The sequence below is a fragment of the Trachemys scripta genome, chromosome 2 (assembly GCF_013100865.1).
Source record: "Trachemys scripta elegans isolate TJP31775 chromosome 2, CAS_Tse_1.0, whole genome shotgun sequence".
Taxonomy (NCBI): domain Eukaryota; kingdom Metazoa; phylum Chordata; order Testudines; family Emydidae; genus Trachemys; species Trachemys scripta.
The window spans coordinates 197,101,878-197,125,322 of NC_048299.1; the positions used below are offsets into that span (position 1 = coordinate 197,101,878).

Below are 23,445 nucleotides of genomic sequence, written 5' to 3' on the forward strand. Positions count from 1 at the left end.
GCTGATCAGTTTTATTCTTTGCATTGATTTTGGGGAGTAGGGTGGGGGAAGAACCAACCACCACCCAACAACTGCCATGTGACAGGAAATATTACCGGTAGGATCACACCATCATAGAATCATAGACTTTAAGGTCAGAAGGGACCATTATGATCGTCTAGTCAGACTTCCTGCACAATGCAGGCCACAGAATCTAACCCACCCACTCCTGTATCAAACCCCTAACCTATGTCTGAGCTACTGAAGTCCTCAAATCGTGATTTAAAGACTTCAAGGTGCAGAGAATCCTCCAGCAAGTGACCCGGGCCCCATGCTGCAGAGGAAGGCGAAAACCCCCCAGAGCCTCTGCCAATCTGCCCTGGAGGAAAATTTCTTCCCGACCCCAAATATGGCGATCAGCTAAACCCTGAGCATGTGGGCAAGACTCACAATGATAAAGATAGCTAGAGGGATATTACTGAGCCTGATATAACCACTAGTTTGGAGGGTGCTAAAGACTGAAATCTATTTTTTCCTGCCAGTATGTAGTGAGCAACACTCCTCCACCCACTAATGCCAATCATGGTGCTGACTATTTTTCTATCTGAATGGCAAACGTACACCTCCACAAAAACATGAACGCACACAAACTCCATGCTATCAACTGCAGTTTTCCTCTTTTCTTATGTTTTGTTCTTTACTCCCATTTAAACGTTAATTTAAGAAAAATTGCCATCAAGGGTGTTTTTTTAAAAACAATCAATTATCAGAATATTTGTATACACTTATAAGCATTTGATCAGAAAACTGATTTCAATACCACTACATATAAATAAAATCTACTCTTGTACTCTGAGAAAAAAGCCTCTAGCACACAAACTGGGAAAGAAGTGTTCAGGTCTGAATGCTGTGAGTCAGATTCAGTCTCTTGACAGTGCTCTGATGTACAGTAAATCCTCTAAAACGTGTCATCTGTTTAGTGAATATTTTATATTGTATCTGCTTTCTACAGATGATTTAAAGCTAAACATCCTTCTACAGATGATACAAAGCTACAAATCTTTCCAACAGGACCTAAAACACTCAATTTTGCCCCTTCAATGCCATACACTAATACTTTAGTCCATCAGATTCAGAAATGAATCCTAGTGGTTTTCTGCTAGCTTGTTTTTATACCACCACAGAAAGCAGAGCATCTCCTGTGATCAGCAGTACAGAGCACTGCAGCACCAGGCCCATGAATTGATATATATGATTCTAATAATAGCCTACAACAACAGGCAGACAAAGCATCCCCTTCAACTGGACACAACACAGCATCATCCAGTGGCTCTGACTTGCTGGTTTAAACATTAACCTACTGATCTGATGGTTTATTATTAATGGACTGTTTTCTTGTCAAAAAGCATCTAGTAGAGCAGTTATTGATGTACCATTCTGAGGCACTGACCTAGCATCATGGCTTATTTACTTGAGCAAATGAGGAATTATTAGGGAAACACCAGAATATCAAGAAACGTTTTCTTATCCATACACCAATCAGATACAGACACCCACACACCCCTTTGCTGAGCAATTACCAACCCATTCTTATAATAAAATAAAGGGCCAGATTCCTCTACCCTTGATCATACTGAATAGTAGCTTACTCCATTAATAGTCACCCTGATGTAAGTGAAGTCAATGGGGCTACCCATGGAGTAAGGCACTACTCAGGTGAGGTAGGCTGCAGGAAACTGGCCTAAAATAAATAAATATGATCTCTTATGTGACTCTCATGGACTTCTTATTCCAGCAAGTGATTAAAACCAATTCTCATCAATTACTTTCACTTAGCTCCAAACCAGCTTGGGAATCAGGCCTTTAAATAAAAAGTCACCTGTCTTTTGGCACTGATCATGGGTACAGTACCTGCTCCAGACGACACTTCAGCTCCGTCCATTCCACCTCCCAAGCTGCCTTGTCTGTGGCATACTGTTGCTGGAGCCCACGTCGCTCTCGTTCATCATCCCGGAGCTCAGAACGGAAGTCGTCCAACAAGGTTTTCAGAGCATTTAAGAGCCGCCGGTTTTCACTTGCCTGCAGGAACAAAAACCAAAATAATTATTAATCCTCCCTCTTCTTCAGAAGGAAAATGCTCACATTCTTGTCAACTGCATGAAGGAGAAGAGGATCAAACACATAGGGTAAGAGCATCTTACGAAAAAACCAAAAGAGAAATAGTCTCTATGCAGTGTCAGTGTTCAAAGGATCTGATCCTGCAAGGTGCTCAGCATCTTTCGTGGAAGTTGAGGGCACGCACAGTATCTTGAAGGAGGTACTCAGCATCTCTCAAGATTGAGGCCATAAATTATAACTTCTGTGGCTCTTAAATTTCTAATTTCAAGCCAAGAAATCATTTCTGATCTTACATGTGCAACTGTGTATCTCATGCAGTCATCTCCTGAGCACCAAAACTCAAGTATGTGTAAATTACAGAAGATGATAAAGGATCCATTTCTGATGCTTTGGCATTACAGACAATGTTTGAAAGTCTCCATTTTGAGCAGAGCAGTGTTGTTTAGATGCAGAATGATTCTTTATTCTGCTCTTCAGAGGCACCCTCAACCCTGTGCACTTCTGTATAGGATGGCGTTGAGTATGGGTGCAGTCTGTTTTGGAAGCAAGTATGCTATGCGGTCTACTTTTTCTCTTTCCGCATATGACCAGAGAGCAAATCCCTGTCCAAACTGTGGGAATATTTTTGTTGCATTTAAAATGTTCTATGACAGATACAGTGTTAGGCAGAAACCAGGCAAAGTAAAAGTTTAGTTCAGGGTTAACCTGAGAGCTGGGCACATACATTTTGTCAACATTGATGAGCCTTTTGCTGTTTGCTTTCTGCAAATATTCTAGTGAACAGCACCAGGCAGTGAACTTTAAGCAAAATATTGTAGAATATTTGTGAAAAATTCATATTCAGTCAGTCAATAAATCAAAAGTAATCCCTCGAAACCTGTTTCTAATAGTTGCACTCATCCAATTAAGGAACAGAAATGTATAATGTGATTTATGTGATGAATCAAAGCTCCAATCAAATTTTCAAAATAAAGTCTCACAAATGAGTTATAGATCAAGAATTATGCACAGAATCTACTTAACAAATTATTTTGAATAACAATCTGTTAGCAGACAATTTATGAGCAGAAAAAGTGGGAAAACTCATTGAATAAATTCATTACAAATTATTCTGCCGGCTTTCATTAATGTGTAAGTTAACACTGCTACCTTGAGAAGACTTAAATTAGCTGATTTGATGCACAGATACTTGACTAATTACTTCTATTTTCTCAATAACTTTGTCACTTTCTGGCTTCTAACTATTCTTCTGATCTGGTCCCCAATGAAGTCCAAATATGGGGGTTATATTCAGATGGGACAATTAATGCTCGCAGCAATTTAAACAAGAGACAAAAAGAATTCACATTGCAAAATTCAGATCTACATTTGCAACACCCCAAAATCTAGGTGTGATTGTATCTGAGGAACTGGTCTGTCCCATTATAAAGATAGTGGCCATCTGAAGATTCCAAATCTGGGCTGGATTTTAAACAACCCCCAGAGTTCAAGGTTGTTCAGCCCCAGTTGTTTGGTTGGGACCCATGAGACCAATATAAATATTTTTTTCCATAATCATTTGCAATTATTGACCTAAAATTAAATGCTAATTGCAAAAAGTAGCTCGTAAAACCAAAAGTGCCATGCCATGTAAATCTCATTTAGTTCTCTTTAGGGACTGGCTAAAATCTTGCTAGTGATCCCTTGGTCTATAGACAGTATATTGCAATAAAGATTCACACCAGATTTTGCAGACTTCAGTTCTATGGTTCTGTAGCATGGGCTTACAAAGAATCAGAAATTAGAGAGCTAAAAGTCGCATTAGATCAGCTGTTCTGTCCCCCACCAATGCAGGTTTACTCTCAATATAATATTTTCTAGTACAATATAGTATTTTCTAGTAGTATTTTCCAGTGTAGTTTTAAATACAGAATTTTGCATGGAAAACCAAACTGTAATAACTAATCAAACATGCCAAGTAGCCTTAGAAAAATTATATTTTACATTATTCCAAACCATATTATTCCTGGGGGCGTTCTGCACCAAAACAATAAAAAGTATGTGCCAAAAAAATAAACATTCTGAGCACAATATTTTAAAATTATGCAAAATTATGCACATTTTATTTGTCAAAATAACACTACATAATCACACCCGTTTCAATTATTTTGGTAATTTATTTCAAAATACCTGTCAGCAAGTATGTCTGTAACAATACAGACACACATAAAAATTCCCCCAAAATTAGAGAGTTAAAGAAACCCCTATGACAACCCAGTTCCTGTTTCACTGCTCCCTTCCCCCAGCCCAGAGCCCAGCCGGGGGGGCCAGACACCCACAACACTCCCCCCCCAAGCCCAGCCACGGTGCCCCCCCAAGCCCAGTTATAGACCCCTCTGGCCCAGATACCCACACACCCCCTGCCCCCCAGAATCCAGACACCCACCCCCTCTCTCCCAGAGCCCAGCCATGGTCTCCCCAGTCCAGACACTCCCTCCTCTTCCCCCCAGAGCCCAGGGATCCTGAGGGAGAAACAGCCTGATGCTTGGTCCCAGGCTTGTATGGAGTTTCCTGCGTGCTGCCATCTCCTTCCCTCAGGGCATGCTGGGAATTACAGCTGCCAGGAATCCTCTAGGTCCCTCCCCCAGCAGGGTCTTTTATGCAGTCTCTAGTGGAGGTCAACAGCACTGCAGCCCATTTCTGTGGGAGAAAGGAAATTCTGCACGCATGTTAATTTCAGCAAAATTGGTGCAGAATTCCCCCAGGAGTTCCATATGGTTCATTAGAAAATAAAATGCTATACACATGGGGAAATAACTGCAGGTGACTCATTGACTTAACAGTAATCTGTTTGGACTGAAGGAAGAAATGAACTGTTGCTACATGCAATACTGTATAGCACAGGGTTTAAAAACAGGCACACCCAAGAAGCAGAATTAAGACCATTGTTACTTAATGCACATTAAAACATTACATACTGCCACATGCTGAATATGTACATACCATCCCCTATTTATCAACATGTCAATGTGATGTTACAGTTACCCCCATGAGTTTTATTCTACTGTCCAATGAGGACCAGATTTTCAGAAGCGCTCAGCTCTTGTTTAGATGCCAAAAATAAGTGAGTCTTTTGAAAATCTGAAATATCACAATGGAAAGTATTACGTTCTGAGCACTTCAAAATCTGGCCCCACAAGAGTCCATGAGGCACGCTTACTCAAGGATTTTATTCTGTGTTCTCTGCTGTGGCCTAACAAGGTGTTTCTCTATCAATATAACTGAAAGATTGTGCAGGTGGGAAAAGGGGCAGAATTAAGAACTGTAGGAAAATAAGAGCAATTTGCACTATAAGAACTTAGTACATTCTCCTGGAGCTTCCCCTCTGCTTGCATCAAATATTCCACAAAAGTATTCAGCACAAGTTCAAAGTTATCCTCTGTGTGGCCACAGGCCAAACTTTATTAGTCTCTCTACTCCCTTGTATTACAGGACACACCAATCCTTTTGCTGTAGGGTAAACACACACACTGTGAAAGCAACTAAAAGAATCTCAAAAATACACTTTTCATGACAAAACAATTTAACCTCTAGAGGACTTCTGCTCCCCAGCAGAAGCTCTATCCCTTCCCTCTTCTTTCTCAGAAGGAAATAGGATACCTCCCAGCTCAACTGTCCTCCTTCATCCTGGTTAAGAACTGGAAGAGCCTCCATGCCTACCTCCTCATGGCTATCTGAGTCGCCTCCCCACACTGATGGGTCTAGGATTTGGCTCCTCTACAATGGAGCCAAGTTATAGAGACACCATCAACTGGAATAGAGGGGGAGATTTTCAAAGGCACAAATGGCAGTTAGGCACCTAACTCCAACTGAAAGTCAATGGGATATAGACGCCTAACTGCCATTTGGACTAGGGACCTAGCTGCCATTTGTGCCTTGAACGCCTCCCCTCTAGTCAATTAACACAAAGTTAAAAGTAGTTTTGGGCATTACACCTGCCTCTCTGCAAATCCTCCTGGTTTTACTATCGTATTTTCCTACATTTAAAAAACATTCCTCCCCCTGTTGCAGTGTAAAGACTCACATGAACTGAGTGAAAACAGTGAAAATAATCATTCACAAAGTGCTGTTAAACGCTCTGCATAAACCAACTGGGGGAAAATATTACTTTTCTAATCTCTTTTAGTTTTAGTGATCTCAGGTGTAAACTATAACTGCGATAGGTAACAAATTTCAGACAGAAGTGTTATTTTTAAATTGATTATGTTTGCCACAGGAATCATAGCTTTGAATTGCCTGATGTCTGTGCATGTAAAACTTCAACCATAAAATCATGTAAAAACTAGATTTATTTAATAAACAAAAAGTAATTAGCTGTTCTAGAGAAGAGGCTATGGAGCCACAAAATATAGATTAGCAGAGGGCTAATGCCTATCTCTACATGAGTGCTATGAAAGTCACTATTATGGACTCGATATAGACATTCCCTATGGTAGCTGGAGTTCTAACTAGCTTGCTAATATAAACCCAATTTTGATCACATCCCTGTAATTTCCTCACTGTCCTTTCTGCTTGAAATTCCTCATCTGTGGTCTGTAGTCAGAGAAGGATTATTTTGGGGTTGAGCAAATTTGAAGGGGTTTAGATAAGTTGTTTCTGAGACCAGGGTCTTTACAAAAATTAGGAGAAATTTTAGAAAATTCTTTGACTGTTGCTGGTAACGCCACAATGATTAAAATGGCTTTGTCTAGAAACTTCATATTTATTTTATTTAAGAGTCTTTGAGGAGATCTAGGGCTCAGTCCTGCATATTTCTATCTGCTCTGGACTTGACCAGCAAAGCACATAAACACATACTTAATTTTAAATGAGTAATCCCACTGATATCAAATAATAGCTCTTATGTCCTTCCTGCTCCTCCATGGGCCGGTATATTGGATGAAGTCAGAGGAAATGGGGCATGGCTGGGCTTCCCTGCACGCTGGTGATCCCTGGTTACCATAATAGGCTGTCCCCTGGGGATATTGGCAGTCACTGTACAGTAGAGCAAAGGAGTACCAACTGGTGCATAGCTGACGTAAGATCAAAGAAGCACAAAGGTAGCTTAAAGTTACTGTGTGCCTGTCTGCTACAGCCAAGGATTGGTCTGTGTGAGAAGGAAATAAGAGTTTACAGCAAGTTTTCACTATCAATGATTTTATCTGCATTCTGAAACCCCCAAGGAAGTTCCCAGGAAAAAATAGTAAATATTAATTCAATATAAAGACTATTTGGATGTGTAGTTATAAATCCATGATCTGACCACTCCTTCCCCTCCAGCCTGGAGAAGTTTGGGTTCAAGTGGCAGAGCAAACATTAGTTTGGGATCATCTCAATCCATTTCCCCCCTCCCTCCCTTGAGAATGTCATTTAACATTTTAGCAGCAGTCAGGGACCTGCCAGCAGCTTGGTCTGGTAGAGAGTCACAAACAAAAGGTTAGGAGCCGTCACAACAGAGGAGATCTCAAGAAGCATGCTTCCTCTCTGTGGTCGCCGAGCCAGACAAGAGTGGAGCTGGATCTTGGTGCAAATCATTCTAGTACATTTAAATACTAATTACTATTCCTTAAGGCTTTTTTTTAAAACCAAGCTTTGAAAGAAAGACAAATATTGTATAAGCCAAAAATATAACTGGGGATTTTGCTTGAACCTCCAGAGCACAAAATATGAATATATTTGTTTTTACTGCACTTTACTGAGGGAGCAGAGATAAGTAAACTCTCTTATTTCCTCTCCCCTGTTTCACACCACACAGCAGGCATTTCACCCCTTCCACTCAACCAACATGATCCATTCCCTAGGCAACAACTACCAAACCACCAACCCTCACACTTCCCTTCAAGCAATATTAAAAGCCCCCCTCCACTGGGATGCCAGCCTCACTCTGCCTGCTTGCCTCCCTGCTGCCTTTCTTCTCTGCTCTTGTACATTGCTAGTTCCATGTCAGTTCTTCCTGGCCTGAACTTTTGATATAACCCAGGCTGGTTCCTAGCCTGAGGGAGTAAGTCAGCATCACGGAGAGTTGGATTATGTCAGGAAGGACAGGCTGAAGTAAGAGTCATATGGGGTGTGCAGAGAGTAGTGACAGAGGGGATTGTTCCTCTCAAGAGTCTCTATCTACCCAGTTTCCCAGCACCAAGAACCAACCCCTCCCTCCTCTCCAGCACTCCTCTCCCCCACAAACATTAGGAAAATGGCCAATCCCTAAGGGGATGTTCACTTGGAGATTAACCAGCATTTTAATGGTTAAGGCCATCATTCTTAAAAGAAGCTATTGATTTGGGGTGCCTCAGTTTTTGAGTGTCCAACATCCCACGTGTCTCAAGGTAGGTATCAAAAACAGAGCACCTACAACAAGAGGCCTCGGTGTTACGAATTTTCTTCCATGCAATTCCTCTTTCGAGAGAGGGGTGTAAGAGTCTGCAGCAGCAGGAGATAAACCCAGCCAGCCCATAACCCATTAAACATGAACACAAGTTACTCAGACTTATAGTAAACCCCTTTCCAGACCTCCTTCTCTCAGTCACAAACACATTATTACAGGAACTCCTTCTTAATAGGAAGTGTGAAACTTGCCTGGTCCAAATCCAGACCCCCTTCATCTCTGCACTGTCCAGCCTGAAACACCAACCACAGCAAGGAAATGCAATCTTGAGAGGAGACCCCCCTCCTACCCACAGCACTTGCTACTGAGCTCTGTTCCCTCCACAGGTGCTGGAGCTGTGGCTCTAATCCCACCAGCCACACATAGATACACTGCCATATATCCAGAGCTGGAAGTTTCTCAAGAAGACAATATTAAAGGACAACTGCAAACTATACCAATGCAAAGGAAAAATGGGAAGAATAGTAAGAGGCCAATATGGTTCCCTCAGGAGCGCTTTAATGACCTAAAATTCAAAAAGGAATCCTACAAAAAGGAGAAGTATGGACAAATTGCTAAGGAGGAGTACAAAAGAACAACACAAGCATGTAGGTACAAAATCAGAAAGGCACAAAATGAGTTATATCTAGCAAGGGACATGCTACTAAAAGAGGTTCTATAAATGCATTAGAAGCAAGAAAAAGATGAAGGAAAGTGTAGGTCCTCTACTTAGAGGGGAAGGAGAGCTAATAACTGATGACATCAAAAAGGTTATGTTTAATGTCAGTTTTGCTTCAGTCTTCACTAAAAGGTTAATGGTGACCAGATACTCAACACAATTAATATTAATAAGGAGGAAGGAACACAAGCCAAAGCAGGGAAAAGCAGGTTAAAGAATAGTTAAACGTATTCAAGTCAGCAGGGCCTGATTAAATTCATCCTAGGTTACTTAAGGAAATCTCGGAACCATTATAAATTATCTTTGAGAACTCCTGGAAGATAGGTGAGGTCCCAGAAAACTGGAGAAAGGGGAATAAAGAGGACCTAGGGAATTATAGATCAGTCAGCCTAACTTTAATATCTGGAAAGATACGTGGAACAAATTATTAAACAATCTACATCAGTTCATCAGCATCTAGAGGATAACAGATTATAAGGAATAGTCAGCATGAATTTGTCAAGAACAAATTATGCCAAACCAACCTCATTTCCACTTTGACAGGGTTACTGGTATAGTGGATGGGGGCAAGCAGCAGATGTGATATATCTTAATGTCAGTAGGGCTTTTGACACGGTCCCACATGATATTCTCATAAGCAAACCAGGGAAATGTGGTCTAAATGAAATCACTATAAGGTTGGTGCACAACTGGTTGAAAGACAGTACTCAAAGAGTAGTTATCAATGGTTCTCTGTCAAAAGGGGACGGCATATCTAATCCCACAGAGGTCATTCCTGAGTCCGGTATTATTAAATATTTTCATTAATGATTTGGATAAAAGAGCGGAGAGTACACTTATAAAATCTGAAGATGACACTAAGTTGGAAGGGTGCAAGGACTGGGAGAATTGGTCAGTATTGAAGAAGAAATTCAATAAAGGTAAGTGCAAAGTTCACTTTGGAAGTAAAAATCAAATACAAAACTACAAAATGGGGAATAACTGGGTAGGCGGTAGTACTGCTGAAAGTGATCTGGGAATTATAGTGACCACAAATTGAATATGAGTCAACAATGTGATACAGCTGTGAAAAAGGCGAATATAATTCTGACGCGCATTAATAGGAGTGTCATGTGAAAGGCACGAAAGGTGATTATCCTGCTCTGCTCAGCACTGGTGAGGCCTCAGCTGGAGTCCTGTGTCCAATTCTGGCCACCACGCTTTAGGAAAGATGTGAACAAATTGGAGAGAGTCCAGAGGGGAGCAACAAAAATGATAAAAAGGTTTAGAAAACCTGACCGATGAGGAAAGGTTAAAAAAACTGGGCATGTATAATCTTGAGAAAAGAAGACTGAGGGGGAACCAGATAACAGTCTTCAAATATATTAAGGGCTGGTATAAAGAAGATGGTGGTCAACTGTTCTCCATGTCCACTGAAGGTAGGGCAAGTAGTAATGGGCTTTTTATGTAGCAAGAGAGATATAGGTTAGATATTAGGAAAAAACTTTCTAGCTATAATGATAGTTAAGATCTGAAATATGTTTCCTAGGAAGGCTGTGGAATCCCCATCACTAGAGGTTTTTAAAAACAGGATGAACAAAACACCACTCAGGGATGGTTTAGGTTACCTGGTCCTGCCACAGAACAGAGGGCTAAACATGATAACTTCTCAAAGTCCCTTCCAGCCCAAAATTTCTGCGATTCTATGGTATAGAATAGTGAGAGTGTCTCTGGAGAGGAAGTACTTCCCTCTAGGGTCCCAGAATGGGGGGTGTCTGTTCCCAGGGCAGACTCTGTGGAACAGGTATCCTACAGCTGAGTGGCTGACAGCTCTAAAACAGGATCTTTAGGGTCAAGTGTTGGTTTCTTGAGGCCTGACTGGATAAAAGATAGTTACCTTTTCCGTAACTGGTGTTTGAGATGTGTTGCTCGTGTCTATTCCACAATAGGTGTGCGTGCTCGCCACGTGCACCGGTGCTGGAAGTTTTTCCCCTAGCAGTATCCGTAGGGGAGCGCCCCAGCGACCCCTGGAGTGGCGCCTCTATGGCGCGGTATAAGGGGCGCTGCACGCTCCCCCCATCCTCAGTTCCTTCTTGCCACACAACTTCGACAGAGGGGAAGGAGGGCGGGATGTGGAATAGACATGAGCAACACATCTCGAAGAACACCAGTTACGGAAAAGGTAACTGTATTTTCTTCTTCGAGTGATTGCTGTGACGTTATTGATATACTCTGGGACCATATAGATCATTGTTGCAACCAAGGTCCTGTAGTGGCACCCAGATCGTGTAAAGGGGGTTAAATGGGGTATCTAAGACAAGGTTATGGTTTACTGGTTATAATTATGCTGTCTATATGTATGTATCAATTTTGTAGTTGAAGTTAGGAATATTGGCTCTATACTATCTGCATTTCAAACTTAGGCTATGCTGCTGGGTGACATCCCAGACAACATGGTGTTAGCTCTGCCTAGCCTGCTTGATGGCCCATTAAGGACCATCAGCTATACAGTGGACCCATTGAGAGAAGGCAGATACGCCTTGTAACTCAGCAATGTATGCAGGGATTGGCCCATGTGACTCCAGACTCCATTTTGCTGTAATTTTCCACAGTAAGAACAAAGGTGTTCTTACACCTGGAAAAGACTATATAAGGCTGATGCCTCATCTCCATCTGGTCTTCAATCCTGCTTCATACCTCTGGAGGAACTTTGCTACAAGCTGAAGCTTTGAACAAAGGACTGAGGACCCATCCCAGTGGGGGATGTATTCCAGAGACTTGATTTGAACCTGCAGTTTATTCCATCGCTGCTGCAAGCCTGAACCAAGAACTTTGCCATTACTGTATGTAATTGATTCCATTTAACCAATTCTAACTCTCATCTCTATCTTTTTCCTTTTATGAATAAACCTTTAGATTTTAGATTCTAAAGGATTGGCAACAGCGTGATTTGTGAGTAAGATCTGATTTGTATATTGACCTGGGTCTGGGGCTTGGTCCTTTGGGATCAGGAGAACCTTTTTCTTTTACTGGGGTATTGGTTTTCATAACCATTTGTCCCCATAACGAGTGGCACTGGTGGTAATACTGGGAAACTGGGGTGTCTAAGGAGATTGTTTGTGAGACTTGCGGTTAGCCAAGGGGTGAGACCGAAGTCCTCCTAGTCTGGCTGGTTTGGTTTGCCTTAGAGGTGGAAAAAAACCCAGCCTTGGGCTGTAACTGCCCTGTTTGAGCAATTTGTCCTGAGTTGGCACTCTCAGTTGGGTTCCACCAGAACCGCATTGTCACAATTGCTCACGTGTATTCCACAATAGGTGATTCCAAGCTATATCTATTGGAGGTGGGTAGGAGTTCACAAACTCTCGGGACAGAGTACGGCCCTGCCGAACCTGGTGTCCTCCCTGGTCTGGGAGATGATTGCATAATGCGAGGTGAACGTGTGAACTGAAGACCATATGGCAGCCCTATAAATGTCCTGAATGGGGACATGGGCTAAAAAGGCAGCCGATGAGGCCTGCGCCCTAGTCAAGGGTGCCCTCACAATTGGTGGTGGAGGGATTCCCGCCAGGTCATAACAGGTACGGATGGACGAGGTGATCCAGTTGGAGAGCCGCTGAGTGGAGATCGGCCTTCCCTTCATGCGCTTGGCCAAGTCGACGAACAGCTGCGAGGACGTTCTGAACAGCTTAGTCCGCTCCAGGTAAAAAGCCAGAGCCCATCTCACATCCAGTGTGTTGAGGTGGCGTTCCTCACTGGACGTATGGGGCTTGGGGCAGAGAACCAGCAGAAAAATGTCCTGACCCATGTGATAGGCAGAGACCACCTCCCGGAGGAACAAAGGATGTGGTCGGAGCTGGACCTTATCCTTATGGAACACCGTGAACAGGGGCTTGGAGGTCAGGGCCCTGAGTTCTGAGACCCTCCTAGCCAACGTGATCGCCACCAGGAAGGCTACCTTCCACGAGAGGTACGACCAGGAGCACGTAGCTAGTGGCTCAAACCGGGGGCCCATGAGGCGGGCCAACACAGGTTTAGGTCCCACTGCGGAACTGGGGGCCTAAACATATGGGAAGAGACAATCCAACCCCTTAAGGAATCAGCCAGTCATAGCATGGGAGAATACTGTGTGGCACTGCACCACTGGGTAGAAGGCTGATATGGCTGCCAGGTGCACCTTGACTGATGAGGGTGCCAGCCCCTGGGCTTTATGGTGAAGGAGGTAGTTCAGAATCAGCTGGATCAGGGCAGCCACTGGGGAAACGTCTCGTTCATCCACACATCTGTAAAACCGAGACCACTTTGCCAAGTAGGCTCGGCGCGTGGAGGGTCGCCTGCTTTCTAAGAGGACGCATTGAACCCCTTCCGACCACGTCCTTCCTCCCGGCCTAACCGTTGAGCAGCCACGCCGTGAGGTGGAGTGCCGCTAGGTTGGGGTGGAGGAGGTGGCCCTGGTTCTGGAAGAGTAGGTCCGGGCAGGACGGCAACGGCCACGGTGGGGCGACCGCCAGGCCTGTGAGGATCCCATACCAATGCTGCCTGGGCCATGCTGGGTCGATCAGAAGGACCCGGGCCTTGTCTGTCTTTATCTTTTCCAGGACCCTGCTGATCAGCGGGAATGGGGGAAAGGCATAGAGAAGCTGACCTGACCAGCACAGGAGGAAGGCATCGGAGATAGCGCCCCATCCCAGCCCCCCCCGGAGCAGAACCGGGGCCGAGTCATGAACAGGTCCACATGGGGAATTCCCTACACTTGGAAAAGTCTGTGCACCACATCTGGGTGGAGAGAACACTCGTGCTGAGAGAAGTCCCTGCTCAAGCAATCCGGCCCAGAGTTCCGGGAGCCCGGTAGGTGGAAGGCCTGTAGGCAGATGTCGTGGGCTATACAAAAGTCCCATAGCCTGAGGGCTTCGTGCCAGAGGGTAGAGGATTGGGCCCCGCCTTGCCTGTTGATGTAAAACATTAAGGCCGTGTTATCCGTGAGAACCCTGACCACCCGGCCCTCCAGGTGCACGCGGAAGGCCATGCACGCCAGCCGCACCGCCCTGAGCTCCTTGACGTTTATGTGGAGGGTCAGGTCCTGAGCCGACCACAGACCATGGGTCTGAATGTTCCCCACATGGGCCCCCCATCCGAGATCCGACACATCTGACACCAGTTCCAGCAATGGGGCCCTGCCCCTGAACGGGACCCCTTGGAGCATGTTTCTCGGGGAGGATCACCACCGCAGGGAGATCATTGGCTCAGGCATCGTGAAGATTTTGTCCATCCTGTCCCTGGCCTGGGAGAACACCGAGGCCAATCAGAGCTGGAGGTGCCTCATCCTGAGTCTGGCGTGACGGACCACATACGTGCACGCCGACATGTGACCCAAGAGCTGGAGGCATGCTCTGGCTGTTGTCACCGGAAACCTTGTGACCGTGTCGATGAGCCCCTTCAGGGTCTCGAACCTGTCCAGTGGGAGGGAGGCTCTGGCTGACAAGTTGTTCAGGACTGCCCCGATAAACTCTATGTGATGTACTGGGACTAACATGGACTTGGTGTTGTTTACTCACAGGCCAAAAGTGGTGCATGTGGACAGAAGGATCGACACATGATCCCACACCTGCGACCGGGAGCTGCCCTTGACTAACCAGTTGTCCAGATAGGGGAAGATCTGGACCCCCCGGTGCCTGAGGTAGGCTGCTACCATCAACATACATTTCGTGAATACCCTGGGGGCAGTGGACAGGCCAAACAGGAGGACCGTAAATTGGTAGTGTTCCTGCCCTACCATGAAACAGAGGAAGCGTCTGTGCCCCTCGAATATATGAATGTGGAAGTACGCCTCCTGCAAATTGAGGGCGGCATACCAGTCCCCGGGATCCAGGGAGGGGATGATGGAGGCCAGGGAGACCATGCAGAACTTAAGTTTCAGCATGTACTGGTTCAGACCTCGCAGGTCCAAGATGGGTTTGAGCCCCCATTGGCCTTTGGGATAAGGAAATAACAGAAGTAGTACCCCTTGCTTTTGAACTTCCCCGGTACCGCTTCCACTGCTCAGAGGTCCAGGAGCCACCCCACTTCCTGCTCAAGCAGAGCTTCATGAGAGGGGTCCCACAGGAGGGATGGGGGTGGAGGATGGTTGGGTGGAGTGGAAGTAAACTGGAGGGTGTAGCCCTGGGAGATGGTGTTGAGGACCCATCGGTCCGAGGTCAGCTGCGACCACTCCGGGAGAAAAGCACAAAACGATTGGAGAAGGGAAGCTTTATTGAGGCTGGATCCCTGATGAGAACTGGCAGGGCGCCCCCGGGCATCCCGTCAAAACTGCCTTTTCCCCGCCTGCTTGCCCTTGGAGCACCCAGGCTGAGGGGCAGGTCGAGACTGCCTTTGAGGGCGCTTCTTATAGTCCCGCGACTTCTTATAAGTGGTCTCGTATTTTGAGTGGGTGGCCAGGGTGGGAGTCTGCTGCAGCTTGAACTTAGATTTAGCTGGAGCCAGAACATACAGACCCAGAGTCTGGTGTGTCATGCGGGAGTCTTTCAGGCCATGCAGCTTTGTATCCATTTGTTCCGCAAACAGAGCTTTGCCATCAAATGGAAGGTCCAGCAGGAGGTCTGCGCCTCGCTGGACAGCCCAGAGAGCAGGAGCCATGATGCCCTTCTCATGGACACCATGGAGGCCATGGACCGCACGGCCGTGTCCCCTGCATCTGAAGCTGCCTGCCATATTGCCCTGGCAGCTGCTGTACCCCCTTCCACCAGCGCCTTGAACTCCTTCCTGTAGCACTCCTGGAGGAAGTCCTCAAACTTGGGCAGAGAGCCCCACAGATTTAACTCATACCGGCCCAGGAGAGCCTGGTGGTTTGCCACCCGTAACTGGAAACTTGAGGATGAATAAATTTTCCTTCCACATGAATCCAGCCTCCTTGAATCTTTATTTTTTGGGGTAGGGGTTGGTTGGTCCTGCCGTTCCCTGTGGTTGACCGACTCGACCACCAGGGAGTTGGGAGCAGGGTGGATGTACAAGTATTCATGCCCCTTGGTGGGCACAAAATACTTGCATTCCGCTCTCTTAGAGATGGGGGCCAATGAGGCTGGGGTTTGCCACAGGGCGTTTGAAATTTTTGCCACCCCTTCGTGGAGAGGCAAGGCCACTCTGCCCAGTGCCGACCACGGAACCGCAATCCCGACGTGGAGGACCGGTACCGTCGGTAACAGCTGCTCCACGATCGGCTCCGGCGGGTGGACCCATGAGTGGGACGACGAACGAGAACGGCGTCGGCATTCATGTCGTAACCAGCTGAGATAGCCCCTCCGAGACGAGGATCTTTGGCGTTGTTGGCCTCAGTTCCCTCTGTGTTCGCTCCTTGAGGCGGAGCGGTGCCGGGAGTCTCGGTCCGATGGAATCCAACCAGACAACTTGGTGGGAGTTGATGGCAACCCACGTGGACTTTGCACGGAATGGTCGCTGGGCAGAGAACGGTGTCAGGAATGTTCCCTCAACCGAGACCAGTACCGAGTTGGGGGTGACTGTGGAGATCCCAGTGATGGCTTGCCTCTGGAGCGTGGGGCCGACATCGGCAGTGCTCCTGGTACTGGCCTGGACATGACATCCCGGGCCACCTGCAGGGCCTCCGTTGTGGAGGGCATCCAGACATCCAGGGAGGCCTGCTCCAAATGGGCCAGGCTACTCCGCTCGACTTGAGTCGGAGGCCTAGAGGCCGGTGGAGGATCGAGGACTGCAACATGGGTCTAGTCTCTGCCCCGGGTTTACTCCAGTGCTGCCGTGAAGAAGGCCTCTTCCTAGCCTTCCTGGCGTGCCCCATGGACGGGGAGCGGTGCCTACTAGTCGATCGTGCCGAAGGGTCGCTGCGCACAGACACCGCGGGATCACACGGAGCCAACTTGGAGCGGTGCACCCGAGCCGGGGTCAGCGCCGACTCCATCAGAATAGCCTGGAGCCTAATGTCCCTTTCTTTCTTGGTCCAAGGCATAAACGATTTGCAGATCTTGCAGCGATCGCTGAGATGGGTTTCCCTCAAACAGCGTAAACAGTCCGCGTGCTGATCATTCACTGGCATAGGTCACCTACAAGTGTCGCACGACTTAAAACCCAGGGCCCGGGGCATGCCCCGGCCCAGGCGTTCTAGTTAAACTAAACTAGATTAATCAACTAACTAACTACAGGTACCACACACTGAACAAACAAGCAGTTCTGGGGACGAGCTACAGCAAAGCTGGAGCAGAGCAGTTCCGAAGCACCTTCACTGGCAGCAAGAAGGAACTGAGAGTGGGGGGAGTGTGCAGCGCCCCTTATACTGCGCCATGGAGGCGTCACTCCAGGGGTCGCTAGGGATGCTCCACTACGGGTACTGCTAAGGGAAAAACTTCTGGCACCAGTGCATGGGGCAAGCACGCACACCTATTGTGGAATACACATGAGCAATCACTCGAAGAAGAAATGCATGTTCAGGGAGGTTTGCAGGCTAACTTCTTTGAGGGAGATGTTGAAGAAATCAACCACTAATGAGCTATGTGCTCCTCGGTGGCTTTTAGCAGCTATGAGTGGCCAAGGTCTATTTCAAATATTGCGCCCAGACATCTCTCAGAGCTTCCACGGAACTCACTTTTGGTACTGGGATTCCATTAGGGAAAGTGGGGTGACACCTTCTTTGCTCCAATTTTGTTATCACTAATAAATATGTATTAATGAAGTATTTTTAAAATCTGGAATAATTTATAAACTGAGGTTTACACTGGAAATTCTGTAATGTGTATAGAGTCAGGGCCAGATCCTGCAATCTCATGGAATTCAGTGGGGGTTCGACGTATAGAGGGCATGCAGTGTCGTGCCCTACTTTGGCAGCAAAATTGACATTTTGAGCCAAACATATAATAGTGTATCTGAGAGCAGAATATGGCTCTTACAGAGCCCTAAATTGGCTCCAGGATCAGAATTAGCCTGCAACAAGGTTTCTCTTTTTCGTATTAGAGAGTGATATGACCCTTTCTTGCCACTAATAATTAGCTGGAAGCCCAATAGCAGTAAACCATTTTAACTCTCAATGTATCTGTCAAATACAGGGTGCTTGGAAATTGAGGAGTGTGGTATATGCCATACAGTATAATATACAATGAAATCCAGTATAGCTCTTGAAATAACTAATATTTAGCAAACTTACTATTCTTGCAGTAGTCACACAATACGTATTTCCTGGTTAGAAGGTAGAAAACTTGTTTTGCCCTCACAAATCCACCGGAGCCCCATGCAGTATTCATTAGAAATATCTGCTTCTATCAGCAGGGGTACTGAGACATGATTTGTTACTATGAGTCATTTCCTTAAGTGAGATTGCTGGAAATGCTGAATTAGAAGAGCACGTAACACTTACAAAAATGAATTATATGCATGCTACTTACCACTGTTGCCAATTTAATTGACATTAATCTCAGAGCAATGATTCTTTCAGAGAGGACATATTTTATTCATATATTCTTGATTGGTGAGATTGCTGTCTAAGGCTGTACTTGAAAAGCTAATATATGGCTGAGGCTTATTGAGATGGTACTAGTTTATATTTATTTTACTCATTCGTAGACTAATTTAGTCTACAAGATGAATGCAATTATATGATATGTTTATAAGCATCTCTTCAATGCCCTGCGCCTCAGCCTCATTCTCGGGAGGAGACCATGGTGATATATAAGGGACTGGTGAGCTACATTTAGGGTGACCAGACAGCAAGTGTGAAAAATCGGGACGGGGTGGGGGGGTAATAGGAGCCTATATAAGAAAAAGACCCAAAAATCAGGACTGTCCCTATAAAATCGGGACATCTGGTCACCCTTGCTACATTCCCAGAAAGGGCAGCTTCTGACCTCCAACAAGATTATTAATACTAAACCCTTCCTAAGTCAGACATGTGAGTGCCAGACTAACCAAATTAATAAAATCTTGGTAGCGCATTTTACGTGATAACATGTACTGGACAAAGGCTTTGGGTACCTTTCACTACATTGTACCTAGAGAATGGAGTTCTCAGTTACTGAAGGTCAAAAAGCAAAGGCAAAATGCACTCCCGTTGTTCACAGGCTGTAAGAACAGTATGCAGCTCTCTATAGACCATACTTTTGTGGTTTCATCTGTGTCACGCGTGCACAGACACACACACACACTAAGCCTTGAACCTAAGAAGTAGGTGCAAGAGTCCTGTAAACTCCCTAGAAACAATCCTAGTCTTACTATAGGATGGAGACAAACTGTTTCCTAGAATGGATCTATTAGATCACACAGCAATCACAAATACTGTATTAATAGTGTACGACCAGATCATGTCCTGTGGATCCTCACATAGGGGGCCCCTCTGAGAGTCGATGCCCTTCAATGTGAATGGAAAGCATGTCCCCACAGCACCATGGCCCCTCCTCTCCAGACTCCATGGAGAACTTGGACTGTCTGCACATCTGGGAGGGCAGAGGAAGTTAGAGGGAGAAGACTAGGGAATGCAGATACACATACTATTCCCTAAACCCCGTGGAGATTCCAGTGGGAAGTTAATACAGCCTGAGACAGTATTCATTTTCTTGCAGGCTCCCTCTACGCCGTGGTTTCCCCCAGTCCTAAGTGTGTCGTGTAGTGGGCAGCTGCCCCAGTCTGGCATGGAAGGGGTTAAAGCAAGCCAGAGAGGCTGCGCAGGGCCCCAGCCAATCCTGGAAGGGCTTATTGGGAGCCATTCAAGTGGAGGTTGCAGGGCAGAGAAGAGTGGAGTCTCTCCCTGGAGGGCAAAGGGAGAAGAACTGGCTCCAAGAGAGAGAAGCACCTAAGACAGAGCAGGGCTGGGCAGGGTCAGCAGAGGCGGGGGAAGCTCTAGGCTGACGACTGCCAGCCTGGAGCCCTGACACAAAGGGGCAGAGAAGGTGCTGGGGCTATGGGGAAGTGGCCCAGGGAAGCAGGCAGTAGAGGAGAGTTGGAGGAGGGCAGTAAGTGGCTGCCGCTAGACCAGGGATGGGCAAACTATGGCTTGGAGGCCGCATCCGGCCCATCAGACATTTAAATCTGGCCCTTGAGCTCCCGCCGGGGAGCGGGGTCGGGCCCGTGGCTCCGTGTGGCTCCCGGAAGCAGCAGCATGACCCCGTACAGCTCCTACACATAGGGGCAGGCAGGGGGCTCCGTACACTCAGGGCCGGCTCCAGCGTTTTTGCCACCCCAAGCAGTGATCAGCAGCACTTCGGCGGCAGCTCTACCACCACCACTTCATTCTTCGGCAGCAATTCGGCGGCAAGTCCTTCCCTCCGAGAGGGACTGAGGGACCCGCTGCCGAATTGCCGCCAAAGATCTGAAAGTGCCACCCCTTTCCGTTGGCCGCCCCAAGTACCTGCTTGCTGCGCTGGTGCCTGGAGCCAGCCCTGCGTAAACTGCTTCTGCCCCAAGCACCACCCCTGCAGCTCCCATTGGCTGGGAACTGCAGCCAATGGGAGTTGCAGGGGCAGCACCTGGGGATGGGGCAGCTCAGAGCCTCTTGAGAATTTCAAAGAATTCTCCATGTAGGAACCGGAGGGGGGACATGCCACTGCTTCCGGGAGCTGCTTGACATAAGCGCTGCCTGGAGCATGCACTCCTGACCCCCTCCTGTGCCCCAACCTTCTGCCCCAGCCCTGATCCCCCTCCTGCCCTCCGAACCCCTCAGTCCCAACCCAGAGCACCCTCCTACACCCCCAGCCCCACCCCAGAGCCTGCACCCCCAGCCAGAGCCCTCATAGACTCATAGACTTTAAGGTCAGAAGGGACCATTATGATCATCTGGTCTGACCCCCTGCATGCTGCAGGCCGCAAGATCCTTCCCTGGACTCTGCCGTTGAAGTCCCCAATCCTGTGTTTTAGTGACTTCAATCGGCTGAGACCCTCCTGCTAGTGATCCCTGCCCCATGCTGCGGAGGAAGGCGAAAAACCTCCAGAGGCTGAGCCAATCTACCCTGGAGGAAAATTCCTTCCTGACCCCAAATATGGCGATCAGTAATACCCCGAGCATATAGGCAAGAGTCTCTAGCCTGACCCTTGTTGGCCATTATGCTATTCACGTACCATTGCTTGGTTTTCCTTGGCTACTATGTTTTACCATTAAACCATTCGCTCCATAAACTTATCCAACTTAATCTTAAAACCAGACAGGTCCGTCGCCCCCACCGTTTCCCTAACCCCCTACCCCGCACCCCAGCCCCTTGTCCCAGCCCAGAGTCTCCCTCCTGCACCCTGAACTCCTCATTTCTGGCCCCACCCCAGAGTCTGCACCCCCAGCCGGAGCCCTCACCCTCCTCTCATACCCCAACCTCCAATTTTGTGAGCATTCGTGGCCTGCCATACAATTTCCATACCCAGATGTGGTCCTCGGGCCAAAAAGTTTGCCCAACCCTGTGTTAGAGGGTCCCTGGGTCGGGGGCCAGAGTAGCAGGTGGAGAGGCCGGGACACCCTACTCTTCCCCCCCACTTCCCAGTGATGAGAGTGGCTAAGCCAGACTGCAGTTTGCCCTTGGAGGAAGGGGCCCAAAACTCCCCACCTTCCACTCCAAAGGCAAGGCTCATTTCTTTGACCTTGACTTCTCTAACAAAAACATTGCAACAGATCATATAAACAAAACAAGCCACACCCTACTAAAGCAAGACACTCCATTCCACATCACTTCTTTTTTGGGGGAGAGGATGAGAGAACAAACAACGTGTGACAGTTGTGTAGTCACAAGGCTTAGTACACTACTGGAAGGGGCTCAGATATTTTGCTGATTACCACAGTATAAAAACCTATATAGGATAGAATAGAATCTAGGACCAACTTCTATTTGCAATTACTTAATATAAATCTGAAGAAATCAGAATTTACACTGGTGTCATACAGGACAGTTGGGTTCTCAATGGACAGGATGACTGGTATGCAGCAAATGAAGGCAGGAATATGAAGTGAATTAGGCAGGGGTATGGTCACTGCTCAGTGATCACAAAAATAAATGTTGAATAGCTGTCTAATTTACCACACACTTTCCAAACTGAACACTGAATGAAGCATGAGTCCTGTGGAAAAATAGTATGTGATCACGTAACTATAGACAAAATTCATCATAATAAAGGCTAAGAGTTTGTCACGGATATTTTTAGTAAAAGTCACGGACAGGTCATGGGCATAACAGAAAAATTCACGGAAACTGTGACCTGTCCCTAACTTTTACTAAAAATATCCCTGACAAAATGGGGATCTGTGGATCCCCATTCTACCTCAAGTGGGGCTGCTGCAGAGACTAGGAGCTGCCTGGAGCAGCTGGAGGCTGCAGGGTACCCCAGTCGCCTGCAGCTCCAGGCGTCCCCCCTGCCTGTGGGGGCTGGGAGCTCAGGGGGTTCCCCGCCAACTCCGGGGGCCAGGAGCTTGGGTTCCTCTGCAGCAGCCCGGAGCTGCCCGCCACCCCTGGCAGCCCAGACTGGCCAGGACCTTGGGGGTTCCCTGCCATCTCTGACAGCTCGGAGCTCGGGGTTCCTGAGCTGCCCCAGTGGCAGGAAACTGGGGGTTCCCCACTGCTGCCCACTAGGAGCTGGGGGGGTTCCCCGTTGTCCTGGGCAGCTGGGAGCTTGGGGTTCCCCTGCTGCGCCGTTCTCAGCAGCAGGGAGCTGGGAGGTTCCCCCGCCGCCAGCAGCAGCAGAAAGCTGGGGGTACCCCCACCGCCCACGGCATCTGGGAGCTCCGGGGGCCACCAGAGGTGGCGAGGGTACCCCACAGCTTTCTGCCCCAGCGGGCGGTGGGGTACCCTGCAGCTCCTGACCACCACAGGCTGAAGTCACGGAGGCTGCTGAAAGTCACTGATTCTGTGACTTCTGAGACCTCCGTGACTAAATCGCAGTCCTAATCATAATGCACAAGGGTCAGAGTTAAATTAGAGCAACATTTGTGTACAAAAGATGGAAGTTAAAAGGAATAATAACTTACTGCATTTTGTTTTACTCTCCTACTGGAACACCTGTTAACTGTTAATAGTATATTCTTTTGTATTAAGTTTTACTCTGTTTAGTAATATTCAATACTTAGCCTGAGCCATTTAAAAATATATTCCCAACTTGAACCCTAACTGCTGAGTTGATTCCATTTATTATAGATAAATTCTTCACATTTGCCTAGTCCAACCCCAAGGCAGGCATGGCACAGGAGATCGCTGGGAGGACCGGATAGGATTTGCCTTTAGCCATTTAAAAATGATGTCACAGAACTTTGACATTACTTTTCCTTCATTTTTATGGAAGACATTAAATACATGTGCCAGATTCTTAAAATATTTAAATGAAATAAAAAGCA

General features: G+C 47.0%; 1 protein-coding gene across 7 annotated transcripts in view; it reads right to left on the bottom strand.

Annotated features, from left to right (window-relative positions):
• The window catches only part of MTCL1 (microtubule crosslinking factor 1), a 201,278-nt gene that overhangs the window by 32,767 nt on the left and 145,066 nt on the right, over positions 1 to 23,445 (bottom strand). For all 7 annotated transcript variants that reach the window (XM_034762628.1, XM_034762626.1, XM_034762625.1 and 4 more), the window contains one exon: positions 1,891 to 2,058. In XM_034762628.1, the coding sequence (XP_034618519.1) occupies positions 1,891 to 2,058 (168 nt within the window). The remainder of the gene's footprint in view (positions 1 to 1,890; positions 2,059 to 23,445) is intronic.